Below are 19,091 nucleotides of genomic sequence, written 5' to 3' on the forward strand. Positions count from 1 at the left end.
CGGTTCGGCAAGAGTGGCGGCTGACGCAGGAACAAGAAGTTGGCCCTCCCATTCGGGCGCATGCATCCGCGGCGCCCGTGGGCTAGCCTCTCCGTGGGGCACAGCCGCCGCGATAATTGTTGGTCACGGACATGGGGCCGGACAGAGAGCAACACGGGCCATTTTTCGAAATGCGGTGCGTGGAACGAGCGAGACGCAGTCAGAATCAAAGCCGTGGAACGACCAGCCTTACTGAAATGACTGGCTGACCTTCCCGACCAAGCGTAGTCCACGTTGCCCTGCGGCGCGGCTACGTCCGCTGGCCAGGTGATTCTGATCGGCGCGAGCGCTTGCGAGTCGTTGGACACATCACCTTTTCCTCGAGCGCAATTATCACACCGGAGATTGCTCACAGCGTGAAATTGGCCGGCTCCATAGCGTACGCGGCGGATTTGACTGTTGGCAGTGTTGGCGGACAGTTGCGTACTGGAGTCGTCAGCATCGGCGGCCAAGAGCAATTATATCGACCGCGGGCTGCGGCTGGACGTCTTGGTATCCCTGAATGGCGCGGCACCGCAGAGATTGAGGCGAGAAAGTCAATCTTATGGCCGCGTTTCAGCGCGACGACCATAGTTTTTGGGGGCGATGCGAGAACGAAACGGCCAGTCCAAGACTCCAAGGAATGCCTGAGCAGCGCAGTGCTCTCTGGGCACTTGGCGGGGGGTTCAGCTCGCACAACAGCGCGCTGTGCTGCAGCGGGCGGTAGACACGCAGGCGGGCTACGTGGTTGCGAGCTGCGAGTGGCCGGTCGCGCACGCGCGCAACAGCGAGGCAACCTTGGGATGGTCAGCAGGGTGGTGGAGGCGATGGCACACGATTGGCTCGCGGGCGGTTCCTGACAGCCCGCGGGTGCCAAGCAGATCGCTAATTTAAGGAAGCAGGGTTCTGCAATGCCGAGCGGTGTGGTCTAGTCTGCTTCGGGCCGCGCGAAACACAGCAACCGATCCACGGAGACAAGGGAATATATCGTTCGGCCTGCGCCCTCTCTCTTCGCTGCCTCACCTGCCCTCCAACTGTTGTCGCACGCTGCAGCGCCGCTCATTTTCTTTACACTCTCACCAAGTCACTCATTCTTCTACACACTTTCTTCGCACAACCCGCTCCCACGCCTGCGGCGATCTGCGACCATCTTCTTTCCATTTTCGGAAAATTATCCGCATTCCAGCTCGTGCACCACCAACGTCACCATGAAGCGGCTCCTTGCTATCAGCGCCCTCACCAGCGGCGTCCTGAGCATGACCAACGGTTGCTCGTCTGACCAGACCAATGTCTTCGACGAGTCCGGCAACGCCTACTGCGAGCCCGCCGTCACTACCATCAAGTACACTGGCGTCGGCGGCACCGGCCAGTACGACACTGTCAGCAGCATCGACACGGCCGGAGCCTGCTCCTGGGCCTCGAAGTCCTATGGCGGCTCGCTTGCGCCCTATGACGAGGAGGTGCGCTTTCGATGCATTCCGATTGCGCGTCACTCTCGCTAACCTTGGTAGATCGGTATCATCTTCCGTGGCCCTCTGAAGTTGCGTCAGTTCGCGGCCTACAGCGCCGACAGCTCCGCCAGCAAGCTGAAGAAGCGCACCGAAGAGCGCAAGGCCGAGAAGGCGAAGCGCTCTGCTCGCCCCAGCCCCCACGAGCGTCGTCATGGACACGGCCACCAGCACTTCCACGAGCGCCAGAAGGAGAAGCGCGGCGTGGGCGACATGGTTACGGCCGTCATTGACGGTCAGCTCGTCTCGTGGATCAACACTTACGCTGGTCCCACTGCTGCCGCCGACGCGAACGCCGGCGCTGAGGACTCTGGCGCGGTTCTCAGCGTGGACCTCAGCGTTGGTGTCGCTGAGGCTACCTCGACTTCCTCATCCGTCGCCGCCGCGACTGCTACTTCTTCTGCCTCCAGCGGTGACAAGGAGAGCGTTGACAGCGACGACACCAGCGGCGAATGGACTCGCATCTCTTACTACAATTCGGAGGAGAAGACCAAGGAGGGCCTTACTTTCCTCACCCACCCTGCTTGGCAGAATGTGCTTGCGTTCGCCGGTACTTCGGGCTCCGATCAGGCCTCTGAGTCCACTTGCTTTGGCGGCGAGCTCGAAAACGCCGACGAGATGATCATCATGACTGACTCTCCTTGCTCTGAGGATATTGGCACTGAGTGTGCCTACTTCAAGACTGGTGATGAGGCTTACCGTGAGTAGTCTAAGCGTGATTTGTACCTTTGACCATTAGCTGATGTTTGTAGACGGTTTCGGTGGCACCAAGAAGGCCTTCTTCTTCGAGTTCCAGATGCCTGACTCTGGCACCAACTGCTCTGTCAATGAGATGGCCAGCAAGTACGTCGCGGATAACATGCCCGCCATCTGGACGCTCAACGCCAAGATCTTGACCGATCAGTATGGCTGCAACTGCCAGGCTACGGGCTGTGGTGAGCTTGACCTCTTCGAGGTCCTCAACCCTGGCAACAAGCGCATGAAGTCGACCTTCCACGGCAACACTGGCTTCAACGGCGGTGACTCCCACTACATCGAGCGCCCCTTCGATACGTACATGAGCGCCATTGCCGTCCTGGATGATGATACCCTCGTCATCAAGGTGCTCGAGGATGGCACCGAGGCCCCGAAGAGTCTTACCCAGGCCAAGATCGACGAGTGGACCGGCAAGGACAACGATAGCGAGCTGGCCAACATTCTTGGAGAGCTGGCCGTCTTCGTCATGTCCCTTTAAGTGCGCCATTGGAGTTGGACTGGCGGATTTTAGCGCCAAAAGATACCTTTGCTTCTATGGATAGCTGGTAAGCTCTCCAAGCGTAAATAAAGGAGGCTGGACATGGTCGCATTCTAGTGGGACGAGCTGATCTACACCCTTCTGTATAGTTAATATCTTCTCAAATGGAGCGGGAGCTCTACTCAGCCTCGGGTTCGTGACCCGAGCAGCTTTTACGAAGTCGATGACTGGCGTGGGCGGGGTACCCATCATCGGGTTGCAGCGGTTTACTTTGCTTGCTAGTGTGTACAGTAGTTCAATCAAATTACGGCGGCGAGAATGCCGACCTACTCCCAGACGCGCGATTCAAAGATGAAGTGAAGTGAAGATACGCTGTTTTTGGGGCGCCAGCGAAGAGATGTCAAAATAAGTGGTGGCCGTGCTTCACGTGGGGAAGCGTGCAGGCGGACTGGTTGGTCAGAGCCGTTCGGATCCGGCATCACAGGCGGGCTGTGCGCCGTCAAGCCGAGGCAACCCGCCGTACGCGCGAGAGGCATCCGCCACCCAAGACCGCCGCTGGTGTTTGTCATTGAAGGCTTTTCGCCTTGGCTGCGAGCCATCTGCCCGCCTCCATAACAAACTCCGTCAAATCTCATCCTGTCCCCGCGCGATTTCCTCTGTTCACGCTGGTGGGCCGCGCTGTGCAACCGAAGACCCATCCCCGCATTTTGCAAGGTGCCGGTGAGATTCTCGGCTTTTCGCTTCTAGATTCAACCTCGTACCGCCGGGCCTTCTTTGACATCACCGCGAGCGACCGCATCCCTCTCACCGACACCGCGCGCCAGCTGTCCAGCAAGCACATGAGAGACGTGCCAGCTCGACCCTGAGGAGACGATGGCTTCGCCGCCGAAGCCGTGGGAGAGAGCTGGCGCTGGAGGCACTTCGACCGGTGAGTCTCCGCCCCAAGTCGCCGCCCGTTTCCACAGACGTGAACCGCGGGACTAACTTTGTTCCAGGCGTGACCGCTGCTGCTACTGCCCCTACCACCACGGCCGCATCCGCATCGGCTTCTGAGCCTCCCGCCCTCCCTTCGCGCCCTAGTTCCCTCAGTAGCACCGTCAATCAAAACGCCTCCAACTACTCAACCATGAATCGGCCCTACGGATATGGGGGCGGCTACGGGAGTAGCTACTCATCGCCCTATTCGAGCATGGGAAGCATGGGAGGCATGGGGGGATACGGCTACGGGAGCTCGATGTACGGACGGTCCATGTATGGTGGTGGCATGTATGGTGGTGGATATGGCGGGTACGGAATGGGCGGCGGCATGTATGGCGGGATGGGAGGCATGCCCGGCGATCCGAACAACCCGCAGGGCTTGACGCAATCATTCAGCCAAAGCACTGCTGCCACTTTCCAGATGCTGGAAAGCATCGTCGGTGCGTTCGGCGGCTTCGCGCAGATGCTGGAGAGCACGTACATGGCGACGCACTCGTCATTCTTCGGTAAGCACCGCTCTCAAGATCAAAAAAAAAAAACATCAGCTAACATCAGCTGCCAGCCATGGTCTCCGTCGCCGAGCAGTTTGGAACCCTGCGTCAAACCCTTGGGTCCGTGCTCGGTATCTTCACCCTGATGCGGTGGATTAGGACCGCTATCGCCAAACTCACGGGACGGCCTCCTCCTGCATCCTCGAAAGAATTGACACCTGCGAACTTTCATTCCTTCAACGGCCGCATGCCTGATGGCTCCCCTGCTCCTTCTCGCCCGTCAAAGAAGCCCTTTATCATGTTCATGCTCACCGTTATCGGCCTTCCGTACCTGATGGGCAAACTCATCCGCGCAATGGCGCGATCTCAAGAGGAGGAGGAGCGGCGCCGTCTGGAGGCCATGCCTGCGGATCAGCAGCAGCAGATGGACCCATCGAAGCTCGAATTCTGCCGCGTCCTGTACGACTTCACACCCGAGGCCAACACCAACGCCGTGCAGGGAGTCGACTTGGCTGTCAAGAAAGGCGACCTTGTCGCCGTTCTCGGCAAGACGGACCCCATGGGCAACGCCTCGGAGTGGTGGCGCTGCCGCTCCCGTGACGGACGCACGGGTTACCTGCCCAGTCCTTATCTCGAAGTCATTCAGCGGCGCCCGCAGGCGCAGATTCAGAGTGCAAGCCAGGCGGGCAGCCCGGCTGGTAGCAGAGCGCAGACGATGACAAGCAGCACCGGCATCAGCAGAACCGGCACGATGAAGGCCGAAGCGGAGAAGGTGCCGGTGAAGGCGCCGCCGCCAATTCAGGGCAAGGCCGGCGACATGGGTGTCGAGAGCTTCCAGAAGAATATGTTCCAATCTTAGGAGGTGTGTGAATTGAGCGGGTGTTGATATCCAGATATTTGGGAGCGACGTTTTGCTGGGACGATGTTTATCGACCAACGACTGGGCTTCAGTATTCTTTTTGCTAGGCGTCGGAGGTGTTCCGGCGGGGATAAGCGACGAGCCCTCTTGCTGTTCTCTTTTCTTGTGTACAAAAGCGCTTTCCGGTTGAGGGCTTGCGGAAAAGCTTGGTATTTTCTTGTCTCTGCTTTTATTTCTGTGGGTTGGGTTGTTTTTCTTTGGAAGCTCCCGTGGTACTTGATCTAGCGAACCTTAGGAATCTAGAGGTTTCTGTGTAGGCAACACGACTCAAATCAGACCCGTGCAGATGTTTCTCTGGTGATTCAATCATTGGAATGCGTTGCCTGAAGCGTTTAGCCTTCGCTAGCAAGTTTTGTATTGGAGCTTGGAATCAACGGGTGCGCATTGTTGTCCATTGTTCCCCGGGAAATCTGCTTCCTAGTCGGCTGCACGTGAAGCGGGATCGCGGGCGGTGACGAGACGCACCTATTTAGCTGGAGACGTAGGGCTGAGAGTCACCAGGCCAAGTGCCGCCGCAAGTCCGCCCGCCGACACTTTTCTACGACCTTGCACGACAACTGCAGCCTGTGTTCCTTCCATTTTCAGCCCCTCAGTGTCCTTCCGCAGCAATCAACTTAAGTTGTTCACCTCCGACGCCTCCATCTCCCAGCAAGTTCCACTACGCAAGCTCCGGCCTTGCCCCACCAGCCACCTCCGCCCCGCTTTGAACACAACGCGAAACCACCATGCTCGCATCCAAGAGGTTGGCGAAGGCGTGTACCATTTTCCTCATTTCGAGGCATCCTTGACTACGCAGATGCTAACTTGTGCCCTTAGGAATTATCCAAAGTACGTCTACTTTCCCCGCATCCTCCCGTTCTCGATGCACGCTCTAGACACATACCCACGCCTGCTGCTCGATATCTTCCATACGAATCTCGAGTTGTCCACCTGAGCCGCACTTATCGCTTGCCATGTTCCCAGCGCACATCCCTACATTTGACATCTTCGCACCGCATGGAATACGCACATTTGGACTGGGGATTAACATCTTGGTTCTAGCTCCAGCTCGGGGAAGGCCTGCCACCGGGAATCACGCTCGTTGAGGCTGACAACTTCGAGACGTGGCTCATGGACATCCGGGTCATGGACGACAACAACCCCATCTACCGCGGCCAGACTTACCGACTAAAGTTTAAATTCCCCAACAGCTACCCAATCGGTACGCTCTCCTCATCTCCCCTCCATTTCTCCCTTTTGATTCGCTAACGCGAGTGGAACTTCGTACAGAATCGCCCGAAGTCACGTTCGTTACGGTGCCGGCGCAGAACATCGGCATCCCACTGCACCCGCACATCTACAGCAACGGCATCATTTGTTTGGACCTGCTGGACCGGCAGGGTTGGAGTCCTGTGCATAACGTACAGAGCGTGTGCATGAGCCTGCAGAGCATGCTCACCGGCAACACGCTGGCCGAGCGGCCGCCGGGAGACGAAGAATTCGTGCGGCGCAACACACAGAGACCAAGGGATATCAATTTCTACTTCCACGACGATAAAGTGTGAGGGGCACGCATGTCTGGATGGAGGGGTTTTGGTGGCTGCGTGGCGAGGATGTCGCGGAAAACAGGCCTCATTGCCAGCGTTTATTGACTTGACTACTAAACTTCCATGGCGGGTGGGACGCTGCATGGAGGAGTTATGGCGTTCTATCTCTTCTAAAGTCATTGCTACGGCATGGCCTTTATGACGTGTGGCTTTGGGCATTGCGGTGGTGTCTTCTTAGTCTGCCACAGTGCGTATCATTAGCATTCGGCGCTTTCATTTCCTAGTAATTACTCGGAGTCGGGTCTGAGAGACTTCATGATCCCTCTGAGCTAATCGGTTCTTGAATTTGAAGAGACAGTCTTTGGTTCTTGAAAGTATGGCGCATTTGGACACGTGAATAAATCCATGAGTCCGAGGACAAGCTTTAAAACTACTTGCATGGAAGCTAGCTGGTTTCTATGTCAGAGTGTCTATGAGCGGGATGCCATATTTCTAAGAGGAAATTTTGACGTCATCGGTGGTGGCTTTGCATAAGCCAAAAATTTCCATCACTGCCTCGCTTCTGTATCTTAAGCTCCTCCATGCACCAATTCCTCCGCTGACTTTCCAACTTTTGTTCGCCACTGCAAATTCCATCTACCAAACGGCCGTCCGCTCCTGCATAACCCACCGCTCAACCATATTCAGAAGATATGGGCGTAGGTCACTCGGCGCCAGGCGTTCATTTATTTCATGATCGCTAACGGTCCACTCAGGAACCACCCATACCGGATCGTCGCACGATAGGCCGACCTACCACTACGTCAATACCACCCGTACCGACCATGATATTCTGCGGCCCAAGGCTTGAAGCTCTTCCGCCAGAGTTGTTGATGATGATCGCCGCCCACATCTCACCAACAGATATGCTCAGCCTCCGTGCAACCTGTAAATCAGCTTCTTCCTCTCTACGCAATGCTTTTGTCGATTTGCTACTTGAAAACCGCATCGGAAGGCTCCAAAAGGGTACAGTTGTTTACACCTTACCGGATAGCATGCGGACCGTTCTTGGTATCACCGAGGATGATCGAGTGGCCCGCGAACTCCATACTCTGGTCATCGGCACCGGAAACCCAACCCGCCGTGAAATCCAGGTGTACGCAGCGAACATCCGTCGGCTACTCGTACAAGCCGGAAACCCTCCCCCAGAGAAAGTGCCGCCGGAAGTCGGGGTTTGGGCAGACATGTATTTCAGCGAGAAGCCCATGGTTGAAGACTACGAACATCAGGTTACAAACAACCTCGACACGACCAACCTGATCATGCTTTTTAGACGGTTGAAGCAACTTCAAGGCGTCACGATAGGCAAATTTCCTCTGAGAGTTGGTTTCCAGAAGCCTGATCTTGCCGACTTCCGAGACCGTCATCTGAACAATTGCGACAGCATTTCAATGCTAGAAGAGTTCCAAAACTTCTACAGGCCTGATTCTTCAGGAACGGTATGCGAAGAGAAATCCAATGCCGACCGTATGGTGCTGGTCACTCTTATTGCTTTAGCTTCCTGTCAGACCACCCTGGACAAGTTCTGCATCTACCGCGACAGACTTACCGACATGGTCAGTATCAATACCTTTGAGGAGCTTCCTGAAGGTTTATGGAAGAAGCTGCCAGTGTGCTTCACTCGGCTCAAGACACTCAGCCTGGTCATCTGCAATGCGAAGAGCTATGATGCCGTTCACTGCTTGGAGACCTCTTTGCCCGAGGACTGGATGGATGATAAGCCGTCGCAGGCATTGCAACGACTACTCTCCATGACGCCAAGCCTTGAATCATTTGAGCTGGCCGCTAATTCTAAGACCTCCTTCGGACCTGAGTTTACCCAGAGCCTTTTGCATGCGCTCCCCGACGGGTTGAAAGATATACATCTTCACAACTTCGTTATTCACCGCAGCGCCCTGCTTCACTTTCTGCAACAGCGCGAATCTACTTTGTCTGGAGTTGGACTTACAGATGCGCACATTATGGGTGGGGGCTGGGAAATGGTCTTCCAGCACATGCTCAATTGCCATCTGAACACCTGCAAGCTCGGGCCGCTGTATACTCTGTGTAAGGACTTCTACTACCTTGTAACGTTTTCAGGGCACAATCCAGCATTTCCGGTTTCCAAAGTCGACCTGACAAACTTCAACGTCGAAGTTTCCGATGCAATGTGTCTCAACGGCTACAACAATTTCAGCAGCCCATTCAACAGGTTCTCCGTGCGATCGGTGAGAGGCATTCTATTCGGGAACGTTTACGACAACTGGAGCACGAATGAACTGTTGGAATATGCAGCCATGTGCCTCGAAGCGCCGTCTTGGAAAGACTACGATACGGCTTTGCTAAGATGTATTACAAGGTGGCGAGGGGATGGAAACCAAGGCTACGTATGTGCCGATACATCCAGAAAATGATTTGAATACTAACGGGGCTTGCAGTATGGCATATCCAAACAGATGGCCATCTTCGCTAAGAAGCATTGCACTGAGCAGTGTCCTGACAACGACAAGAGCGCAATGGCCTAAGAAATGACGGCAGTAAGCTTAGGGTATAGCAGGACAATATGGGAAGAGGCATGGAGATGCATGCTAAAAGGTATCGAGTGGGCTTGGTTATATCATGAAAAATCAATGGATACGAGACTCTTGTTGTTTCCCAATCACTGCTGCCATGAAGACAACTCTCTGATCAGGACATCATAATGGAGCCTCGCTCTTCTATTCTCTGCAAAGAATTGACGCTTCAGCCTGGATTGATCCCATCGTCCAGGCTTCTACATCACATCACTCCATAGTTGCTGGCCCGGGCGTCATCATGACTCGCACATGGCCAAACAATCTGCCTAAAAGCGGCAACCAGGGCAGCTACAATGACTCGTTTCTGTGGGTCGTTGAACGCCCTTCATCTGTAGCAATGCTCGAGAGACGGCGCTGTACCGGCGGAAAAATGGTGTGCCGGTCTCAAAAGTTGGCGGCTCCTGCAATTCCTTATACACACTGACCTCACGATCTTCGTACCCCGAACCCGTGTAAAACACGGTCCAAAGCCAAGACCCCTGCCTGGTCCAGAATTAAGCCCAAGCTCTTTCCGGTCGGACCGCGAGAGATCGCCGCTCTCTCCCAGTCTCCCTGCGCGTGGCGCATCCATTCTTTCTCCGCACGCTTTCTTCTTCCGCAATCGACACGCTCTCCGGCACTTCGAGGAAAAAGGCATTGACCCGAACTCTGATCCGCCCGTTTCAATTTGCCATGCGAGCCTAAAGCAACGCACTAGATCGCCGCCCCACGACACTTCTCGGCGCAGACCGCAACGGTAGCTAGAGAAACATGGCCGTATCAACAATAAAACCAGGCGGTGCCGGTCCGCTCACGACCGTCTTTACGACGCCAGACTTCTGCGCCGCGAATGCCTGGACTGATGTCGGTACGCCGGCGCTGTCGAGCTCGATATGCATGCCAAACGGGTTCACCGAGTACTGGAACTACAAGGCAGGCTTCTTCTCACCGGGAATATGCCCCTTAGGATTCACGCGCGGATGCTCAATTCCTGCGGATTTGGCGACGGGCATTTCTCTCGGCGGCCCGTTGTCCAGTGGCGAGACGGGGCAAATATGCTGTCCAACGTAGGTAACGAACAACTCCAACAGACAAAGCTAATTTTTTAGGGGATATACGTGCTTTCCCGGCGATCCATGGACAGAGCCTTGGCCATACAGCAAATGCAGGTCAACCGCGCTGACTACCTACACAACATCCAACGAGATCACGCCGGCATTTCTGACGACCACGCTGGAGCTGGTGTACGCCATCCAAGTGCGCTGGCGAGAGTCGGACCTGACGAACCTGGAGACGAATCCCACCGTATACGGCCAGACCATGACCGCGTCCGCAACAGCTTCTGCAGCCGCCCGCACCACCGCCACGGCGACCAGCACCAGTGTCGCCGATGAAAACGGCAATGATAGCAACGACACGGGCCTCTCCACTGGCGCCCAGATTGGCATCATTGTCGGCGTCGTGGCCGCAGTCATCGGCCTGGCAATTGGGGCCTACCTACTTTGGCGGCGGCGGTCCGACAAAAAGCGGCAACCCCTCGCCCAGGATGATATGAAGCCAGGCGACCACTACCAGCACCTGTCCGAGGAGAGCTTGACGGCGGCGAACAACAATGGGATAGCGCTGGCAAACAGCCCGGCGTCGCCTCTTTCTCCAGAGAACATGGCCAGCGCGCCTTCCACGGCCATGACTCTGGCGTCGGAAATGCCGGCGAGTACGGCCTTCGCGTCAGAGATGCAAGGTAGCCACATGCACCCGGTCGAGGCGCCGGCGTCGAATTCTGTGATTGCCGAGTTGCCAGGCGATCACGCCTACTTCGAGAAGGACACGGAGCCGGATGGTAAACGGTGAAAGTCTGGAGGTAGCGACATCCGTTCAAAAAGCAGGCCAAGGATTATCGGTAATACCTCGATGGAGAGGCTTCGAATCAACGCGGACGCGGTGGTTAGAAGCCCCTATATCTAGGTTCGGCCTTCGATCTGTCTGGCCTTGAGGTGCGCTCACTGGCCTGATTGACCTCCGTCCACAGACTTGGCTACGTCGAGCAGCTCAAATGCCCACTAGTCACGCCCGGTCCACGCGGTGCCACGCCTCAGCAAGGGGTAAAAGGGCGGCAGAAGTCAGGAGACAGGTGATGGAGAGTAGGTACGCATGTAGTGCGCCCTGCGAAACCCGTGCCCGGAGAAGCTACGTTTGCTCGACCCAGCGGTGATGACCATGGGGGGTGAAAAGAATGGTAATCAGAGAGGGGCGTGTGGAAAGTGGTGGGATTTTTTCTCCTTGCTTTGAGCTTGAGATGAACGGAATGAGTCACCGTACTCCTTTCATTGACTAGTTCCGAGACCTATTCGAGAGAGGTTCCGTGGAAGTCGGATTGGAGGCGGATGAAGACGGTTAACGACCAAAGGATTATAGAGATGGTGGCGACGATTGAATGGGGCGAGTTACGGCAAGAACAGTGCACGCATGGGAAGGCAATGTTATGAGTAAGCTGGCAATGGATTCTGGGCCTCCAAGCTACTATGCCGCTTTCTATCTTGGACTTTCATCCCGTTGCAGAGACCTCGACGGTTGCTACCCCTTTCTTGATTGCCCCTGTTGTATCATTATTCGTCGACCAGACAGAGATGGCTGGCACATTCTACCATATCAATGCTGGATGCCGCGCAGTTAGGCACGGCGCCTGTAATAGTGCAGTGTAAGCAAACAGGTTGACGGCCTGCAAGTGATTTCTAAGAAGATGCAAGCTCAGAAGCTCTCAGGACGTATCCATCGGTTCTGCTGCCGTAGTTTTCTTTTCGTTGTCAGGCTGGGCGGGCTTGGTGCCTTCGAGACGTGCTCTCTTAGCCTGCTTCTTGAGTTGGCTCTTTGATGGAGGCTTGCTCTGATCGGCGGCGGTTTCGGAGCTCTTCGCCATGCCCTCAGCTTTACGTTTCTGACTTTCCTGCTTATTCTTGGGCTGGTTCTCTTTCTTCTCCGGCTTCTCGCCTCCATACACAACGTCAATGACGCCTCTGAAGCTAGTCCGCTTCATCTGAGCGCTGACGACAGCAGCGCGCGCCTCTTTCGATACAGCCTCGTGGCCGCGCTCCTGGCCTAGGCCCCAGACTGCAGCAAGGTTGACCACGTCCCAAGGCGCTCGACAGCCAACGGCAGACTTAGCCTCGCTGCTTATTATCAAACCCCTACCTCTTGAGGCGCGAATCAGCTGTGTCGTGTTCATGATGAGGTTCCTCCGCGCAGAGCTGTCCTTCGCCATTATGCCTGGGGCGTAGCAGATCTCGAACTTCACGCCGCGCTCGATGGCTTGCGACAGCATCTTAAATTTGAAGAAGAAGCCAAGGCGCTGGGTCATGTCGATGGAGATGATGTCGCAGTCTAACGACTGGCATGCTTGCTGCAGCGTCTTCTCGTCGACGGGTCTTACGGCGAGCACGTCGTAGGCTTGAGCGAGGGTGTTGACGCGGTGGTTCTGCGCAGAGTCGGCCAGGACGAGGTTACAGCGGCGCAGGATCCGGACGTCATTGGGGACCGCGAAAGGCAGCGGATCGGGGATTGGGCATGTCTGCTCTGGTCAGTGCTTGGCGCCAGGTTTCAGGGCGATGCCAGCGGTACCAGGTCGGCAGGGAGCTTGCCCGACAGCGTATGGGACAGGGCGACTACGTTGTAGCCCACTGCGAGACGTTAGACGCCTCATCTGCACCGGTCGGGGGGTGGGGCTCACGATCGGCGAGGAAGGCGACGGTGCGCGGCAACTCGGGGTCCTTAGCGGACCAAGGGAGGTTCAGGTCGTAGAACATTGCGAGTGAGGCAGCCGGCGATCGTGGGCAGAGCTGTCGCAAAAATTGTCGAGCGTTATGCGGTCCGTTGAGACCCTAATTGCGCCTCAGCGGAAGAATGCGGTCCGCCGCACGCGTGGAATCCCCCCTATTTGCTGCCTATAAGGCGCGCCCGGGCTCACTTGGGACACTAGAGCTTTGCTTGGAGTAATAACGGCAGAGTCACAGAGCGATGCCTCGACTGCTCAGGTGGGCACGCCAGTTGTGGCCTGAGGCCCCAAGCTACAGGGATGCCGGCGATCGCGGACCCGGCCCCGCGATTGTCAAAACCGCCGCAACCACCACTTCCAACCACAGCCCGCCTGCAGTAGCCCAACCACCACGAGCCCGCGTCTCCAGCACCACCGCCGCTTTTGCTTTCGCCGTTGCTGTTGCCGTTTTCGCCGCGTCCGTCTCCCTCACTCTCTACCCCAAGAGCCCCCAAAATACCGCCAGGGTGTCGGAGCTACGAGTGGAAAACATAGACCCTGCGCCCAGCATGGCGCGTGTTTACGCAGGTCGGTATCTGCCCACGCCGTCTCGACCCCCTTCTGACTCTGAGCAGATGTGAACGCGAACATGCCGCGGTCCTACTGGGACTATGACTCGGTCAACATCTCGTGGGGCGTCCTCGAGAACTACGAGGTCGTCCGCAAGATCGGTGCGCTTCCCCGCTCGCTCCCGCGCACTCAATAACGCCTGCTGACGCTCACCTGCCAGGCCGAGGCAAATACTCCGAGGTCTTTGAGGGCATCAACATCGTCAACTACCAGAAATGTGTCATCAAGGTCCTCAAGCCCGTCAAGAAGAAGAAGATAAAGCGCGAGATCAAGATCTTGCAGAACCTCAGTGGCGGACCCAACATCGTCGCTCTGCTGGATGTCGTTCGCGACAACCAGGTTCGTGTCCCTCACCTCGCTGCACCGTCTGGTCTGCGAAGTAACGGTGGCTAACCGCACGCTTAGAGCAAGACTCCCTCTCTGATCTTCGAATACGTCAATAATACCGACTTCAGAAGCCTATACCCCAAGTTCCAGGATTACGATGTGCGCTTCTATATTTTCGAGCTGCTGAAGGTGGGTGCACCAACTCCGACTCCCGGGGCAAGGCTGACTCGTACAGGCCCTGGACTTCTGCCACAGCAAGGGTATTATGCACCGAGACGTCAAACCTCACAACGTCATGATCGACCATGAAAAGCGCAAGGTCAGTACCGCCGCAGCCCACGTGCTTGACATTCATGCTGACTCACACTAGCTGAGACTCATTGACTGGGGTCTTGCTGAGTTCTACCACGCCGGCACTGAATACAACGTCCGTGTCGCGTCCCGCTACTTCAAGGGCCCTGAGCTCCTTGTCGACTTCCAGGAGTACGACTACTCGCTTGACATGTGGTCGCTGGGCGCCATGTTTGCATCCATGATCTTCCGCAAGGAGCCCTTCTTCCATGGAAACAGCAACTCGGACCAGCTGGTCAAGATTGCCAAGGTCTTGGGTACTGAAGACCTCTTCGACTACCTTGACAAATATGACATTGAGCTCGACGCTCAGTATGACGATATTCTCGGCCGCTTCCCCAAGAAGAGCTGGCACAGCTTCATCAACGCTGAGAATCAGCGGTTCGTCAGCAATGACGCCATTGATTTCCTTGATAAGCTCCTCCGCTACGACCATCAGGTAAGATCCAGCAGGCTTATCTTCTAACGCGAAGACTAATGTCATATAGGAGCGTCTTACTGCCAAGGAGGCCATGGCCCACCCCTACTTCAACCCGGTCCGTCAGGCGTGCATGCAGAACAACACGAGCTCTTCATGATCGACAGAATATGGCCTTTTTTCTTCTCACTAAATTCTACCTCTTCGGGTGCTCGGAGTTCCCGAAGATGCGGCACCTCGGTATCGCTCAATAGCTGCGTGAACTAAGGACAGAAGACCCACAGCCAGAGCATTCCGCCTCCTTCTGATCCTCACAACATCGGTTCGGTATTTCTCGAGGCAGACGAAGACACATTGGCAGGAGCAATGGGGGAGGGGCGAAGCGCGGAGACTCAAGCGACGGTGGGAGCATTGCGACGGAGGAAATGTTTTTTTTTGGGCTCCAGTTGTAGATACCAATATTCCAACGATAAAGTTATGACACGTTGGATAAGACTCAAACGGTGGTGACCACGTGATGGTGAAAAAGAGCAGCAATTTGCTCATTAGTGCCAGCCATGGATGACACAAAAGCCGCTGACTAAGGATGCAAACGAAGCAAAGTCGGCGCCAAGATGGAGATTGTCCCGCGGCGGCGCCCGCAGAAAGTTGGAGTCACTACCCAGTCATTGCTCGCCCTTTGCCCCTCCCCCACTTGCAGCCCGCGGGCAAAATATTCAAAACGCTGTCGCGCGCGCTCCTCGGGCGCCCTCTCCTCCGCATTTCGCGTCCTCTGCGTCCTACACGCACATTTGCCTACGGAATGGCTCTCAACCACGCCTCTCACAACCCGAGTATGTCCTCTGCCTCGGATTTCTCCCTGCGCAACATTGACTGACGATGACACCACCATATAGCGGGTGAGAAGACTGGCCCCGCTACCGGTCCTCCTCCTCCCGTCTCGAGCGAAACTGCCGCTGCCGTCGCCGAATCGGCAAAGCAGGATCCTGTGGGACAGCAAGCGCCAGGCAAGGATGGCGAGGTGAAGGAGGGCGAGAAGCCCAAGACCGCAAAGCAACGTATGGACCTTCAATCCTCTTCAAGCGCCTGTTGGATTTACAGGGTGCTTGGTTCATGAATCGAGGGCTGATTTGCGGATATAGTCGAGAAGGAACGCCAGAAGGCCGAGAAGGCGAAGAAGTTCGCTGAGAAGGAAGCTAAGAAGCAGGCACTGGCTGCCGCCACTACGAAGAACGCCACTAAGAAGAAGACCGCTGCCAAGGAGGAGATTAAGCCCTACGTTGAGGAAACTCCCAAGGGCGAGAAGAAGAGTACGTTGAGGCCCATTTAGCACGACAGCGAGTTTGGTATAGCTGACGCTACGCAGTCCTCAAGTCCCTCGACGATGAGTACCACAAGGCCTACATCCCGTCCGTCGTCGAGTCCGCATGGTACGACTGGTGGGAGAAGCAGGGCTACTTCGAGCCCGAGTTTGGACCCGATGGCAACGTGAAGCCCGCCGGTTACTTCGTCATCTCCGAGCCTCCGCCCAACGTCACCGGCGCCCTCCACTGTGGTCACGCCCTGGCCAACGCTCTCCAAGATACCATGATCAGATGGAACCGTATGAAGGGTCTGACCACTCTCTACCTGCCCGGCTGCGATCACGCCGGTATTTCCACCCAGAGTGTTGTCGAGAAGATGCTGTGGAGGAGAGAAAAGAAGACTAGGCACGACCTCGGCCGCCAGGCAATGGTCGAGAGGATTTGGGAATGGAAGGGCGAGTACCACCAGCGCATCAACAATGTTCTGAGGAGAATGGGAGGTTCTTTCGACTGGTCGAGGGAGGCTTTCACCATGGACGAGAACCTGTCCAAGGCCGTTACCGAGACCTTCGTCAGGCTTCACGAGGAGGGCCTCATCTACAGATCTGACCGCCTCGTCAACTGGTGCACTACCCTTAGGACTGCGCTGTCGAACTTGGAGGTGGACAACAAGGACATCGAGGGCCGTACCCTCCTCGATGTTCCCGGTTACGAGCGCAAGGTCGAGTTTGGTGTGATCACCCACTTCAAGTACCCTATTGAGGGTTCCGAGGAGACCATCGAGGTCGCTACCACTCGTCCGGAGACCATGCTTGGTGATAGCGGTATCGCCGTCCATCCTGATGACAAGCGCTACAAGCACCTGGTTGGCAAGAAGGCCAAGCACCCCTTCGTTGACCGCCTCATGCCTATCGTTGCTGATACCTACGTCGACCCCGAGTTCGGTACGGGTGCCGTCAAGATCACCCCGGCGCACGACCCCAACGATTTTGCCCTTGGCCAGCGTCACAAGCTTGAATTCATCAACATCCTTACCGACGACGGACTGCTGAACCAGAACGGTGGCCAATTCGCTGGCCAGAAGCGTTTTGATGTCCGTTACAGTGTTGTTGATGAGTTGACCAAGCTCGGCCTCTTCGTCAAGAAGGAGAACAACCCCATGAGGATTCCCCTTTGTCAGAGGACCAAGGACGTCATTGAGCCTATCGTCAAGCCCCAGTGGTGGATGCGCATGAAGAGCCTTGCTGAGCCGGCCATTGAGGCCGTCCGCAATGGCGACATCAAGATCAGGCCTGCTACTGCTGAGGCCGACTACTTCAGATGGCTTGAGAACATCCAGGATTGGTGCTTGTCGAGGCAGCTGTGGTGGGGTCACCAAGCCCCCGCCTACTTCGTTGAGATTGAGGGCGAGAACAACAGCGATTCCGATGACCAGTACTGGATCGTCGGTCGCACCGATGAGGAGGCTCAGGAGAAGGCGGCGAAGAAATTCCCTGGCAAGAAGTTCACCTTGAGGCGTGATGAGGATGTCCTGGACACCTGGTTTTCGTCTGGTCTTTGGCCTTTCTCCACCCTTGGCTGGCCCAACGAGACTCCCGACATGGCCAAGCTGTACCCGACCAGCGTCCTCGAGACTGGCTGGGATATCCTGTTCTTCTGGGTTGCCCGTATGATCATATTCGGTCTTAAGCTTACTGGCAACGTTCCGTTCAGGGAAGTTTACTGCCATTCTCTCATCCGTGACTCAGAAGGCCGCAAGATGTCCAAGTCTCTTGGTAACGTCATCGACCCTGTGGACATCATGGAGGGCATCCAACTCAACCAGCTTCACGAGAAGTTGCTGGAGGGTAACCTCGACCCCAAGGAGCTCAAGACTGCTACCAAGTACCAGCAGACAGCTTTCCCTCAGGGTATTCCCGAGTGCGGTGCCGACGCGCTGCGCTTCTCCCTCGTCTCGTACACCACTGGTGGCGGTGACATCAACTTCGACGTTAAGGTCATGCATGCCTTCAGACGTTTCTGCAACAAGGTCTACCAGGCCACAAAGTATGTCCTTGGCAAGATCGATGCCGACTACGTGCCTCCGGCTACAGCCGATAAGACTGGCAAGGAGACGCTTGCGGAGCGTTGGATCCTTCACAAGCTCAGCATTGCCTCCAGGGACGTCAACAAAGCTTTGGAGGACCGTGAGTTTGCCAAGTCGACTCAGATCGCTTACCACTACTTCCACGATGACCTTTGTGATGTCTTCATTGTAAGTGCCGCTCAGATCTGCCATCACGACAACTGGCTCTAACTATCATATAGGAATATACCAAGCCCATCATCCAGGACGGAACCCCCGAGGCCCGTCGCTCCGCCATCGACACGCTGTACACGGCTCTCGAGGGCGGTCTGACGATGCTTCACCCCTACATGCCTTTCTTGACCGAGGAGCTCTGGCAGCGTCTGGCGCGCCGGCCCGGCGACAAGACCGAGACCATCATGCGTGCGGCTTACCCGCAGTACCGTCCGGACTGGGACGACGCGGCGTCGGAGGCCAGCTACGAGATGATCCTCGACGCGGCGGCGGCGGCGCGCAGTCTTGCCGCCCAGCACGGCGTCAAGAACGCCAAGGCGGCGGTCAAGCTCCACAAGGGCGACGACAAGGAGGCTGCTGGTAGCATCATCAGCGTGCAGTGGCTGTCCGGCAAGGCTATCAGCGAGGTCAAGCTGCTCGCCGAGGGCGACGCGGAGCCCGCTGAGGGCTGGGCGAGCAACACGAGCGAGAAGGGTAGCAAGGTGTTCGTTGAGGTGCCCGCTAGGCCGCTGAGTGAGGAGAAGAAGGTGCAGGAGCTGGAGAAGAAGTTGGAACAGACTAAGGTGTAGAGTAGACAAAGACCAGATTTGACCAAGATGGATAGATAGGCTGGCTAAACCCTATCAGAGAAGAGGAAAAAAAATTTCACGGGTTTTCTATTTCAAATTTGAGGATATTGGTGCATAGTTGGTGCATAGTTGGTGCATAGCTGTATTTCCGCCACATTTTTCGTACAGTGTATTCACATGGTTTCCCCTTCCTTCTTT

The 19,091-nt window shown here is 56.1% G+C and overlaps 8 protein-coding genes across 8 annotated transcripts; 7 read left to right on the forward strand and 1 right to left on the reverse strand.

The window, feature by feature from the left end:
* Positions 1-1,226: 1,226 nt before the first annotated feature.
* On the forward strand, positions 1,227-2,760 carry LTHEOB_12140 (Protein tos1; the record flags this gene model as incomplete). The annotated part of the gene is made up of 3 exons (XM_035508975.1): positions 1,227-1,478; positions 1,530-2,226; positions 2,279-2,760. The coding sequence occupies 3 exons, from the start codon at positions 1,227-1,229 to the stop codon at positions 2,758-2,760; spliced, it is 1,431 nt and encodes a 476-aa protein (XP_035365257.1).
* Positions 2,761-3,633: 873 nt separating this feature from the next.
* Positions 3,634-5,088, forward strand: LTHEOB_12141 (Peroxisomal membrane protein; the record flags this gene model as incomplete). Its single annotated transcript, XM_035508976.1, has 3 exons — positions 3,634-3,688; positions 3,756-4,244; positions 4,301-5,088. The coding sequence occupies 3 exons, from the start codon at positions 3,634-3,636 to the stop codon at positions 5,086-5,088; spliced, it is 1,332 nt and encodes a 443-aa protein (XP_035365258.1).
* A 785-nt stretch (positions 5,089-5,873) lies between these two features.
* LTHEOB_12142 (Ubiquitin-conjugating enzyme protein) lies at positions 5,874-6,692 on the forward strand (the record flags this gene model as incomplete). The annotated part of the gene is made up of 4 exons (XM_035508977.1): positions 5,874-5,902; positions 5,965-5,980; positions 6,190-6,349; positions 6,418-6,692. 4 exons carry the CDS (start codon positions 5,874-5,876, stop codon positions 6,690-6,692), a joined length of 480 nt encoding a protein of 159 aa, XP_035365259.1.
* Positions 6,693-7,579: 887 nt separating this feature from the next.
* LTHEOB_12143 (F-box domain-containing protein) lies at positions 7,580-9,217 on the forward strand (the record flags this gene model as incomplete). The annotated part of the gene is made up of 2 exons (XM_035508978.1): positions 7,580-9,079; positions 9,131-9,217. The coding sequence occupies 2 exons, from the start codon at positions 7,580-7,582 to the stop codon at positions 9,215-9,217; spliced, it is 1,587 nt and encodes a 528-aa protein (XP_035365260.1).
* An 801-nt stretch (positions 9,218-10,018) lies between these two features.
* On the forward strand, positions 10,019-11,098 carry LTHEOB_12144 (Cg16707-like protein; the record flags this gene model as incomplete). The annotated part of the gene is made up of 2 exons (XM_035508979.1): positions 10,019-10,314; positions 10,417-11,098. 2 exons carry the CDS (start codon positions 10,019-10,021, stop codon positions 11,096-11,098), a joined length of 978 nt encoding a protein of 325 aa, XP_035365261.1.
* Positions 11,099-12,005: 907 nt separating this feature from the next.
* LTHEOB_12145 (Ribonuclease p complex subunit) lies at positions 12,006-13,047 on the reverse strand (the record flags this gene model as incomplete). Its single annotated transcript, XM_035508980.1, has 3 exons — positions 12,006-12,812; positions 12,863-12,921; positions 12,972-13,047. 3 exons carry the CDS (start codon positions 13,045-13,047, stop codon positions 12,006-12,008), a joined length of 942 nt encoding a protein of 313 aa, XP_035365262.1.
* A 211-nt stretch (positions 13,048-13,258) lies between these two features.
* LTHEOB_12146 (Casein kinase ii subunit alpha protein) lies at positions 13,259-14,881 on the forward strand (the record flags this gene model as incomplete). Its single annotated transcript, XM_035508981.1, has 7 exons — positions 13,259-13,583; positions 13,631-13,726; positions 13,786-13,964; positions 14,031-14,141; positions 14,188-14,271; positions 14,323-14,742; positions 14,792-14,881. The coding sequence occupies 7 exons, from the start codon at positions 13,259-13,261 to the stop codon at positions 14,879-14,881; spliced, it is 1,305 nt and encodes a 434-aa protein (XP_035365263.1).
* A 642-nt stretch (positions 14,882-15,523) lies between these two features.
* LTHEOB_12147 (Valyl-tRNA synthetase) lies at positions 15,524-18,893 on the forward strand (the record flags this gene model as incomplete). Its single annotated transcript, XM_035508982.1, has 5 exons — positions 15,524-15,554; positions 15,618-15,779; positions 15,864-16,031; positions 16,088-18,279; positions 18,333-18,893. 5 exons carry the CDS (start codon positions 15,524-15,526, stop codon positions 18,891-18,893), a joined length of 3,114 nt encoding a protein of 1,037 aa, XP_035365264.1.
* Positions 18,894-19,091: the final 198 nt, after the last annotated feature.

The sequence above is a fragment of the Lasiodiplodia theobromae genome, assembly GCF_012971845.1.
Source record: "Lasiodiplodia theobromae strain AM2As chromosome Unknown scaffold_58, whole genome shotgun sequence".
In the NCBI taxonomy this organism is placed as follows: domain Eukaryota; kingdom Fungi; phylum Ascomycota; class Dothideomycetes; order Botryosphaeriales; family Botryosphaeriaceae; genus Lasiodiplodia; species Lasiodiplodia theobromae.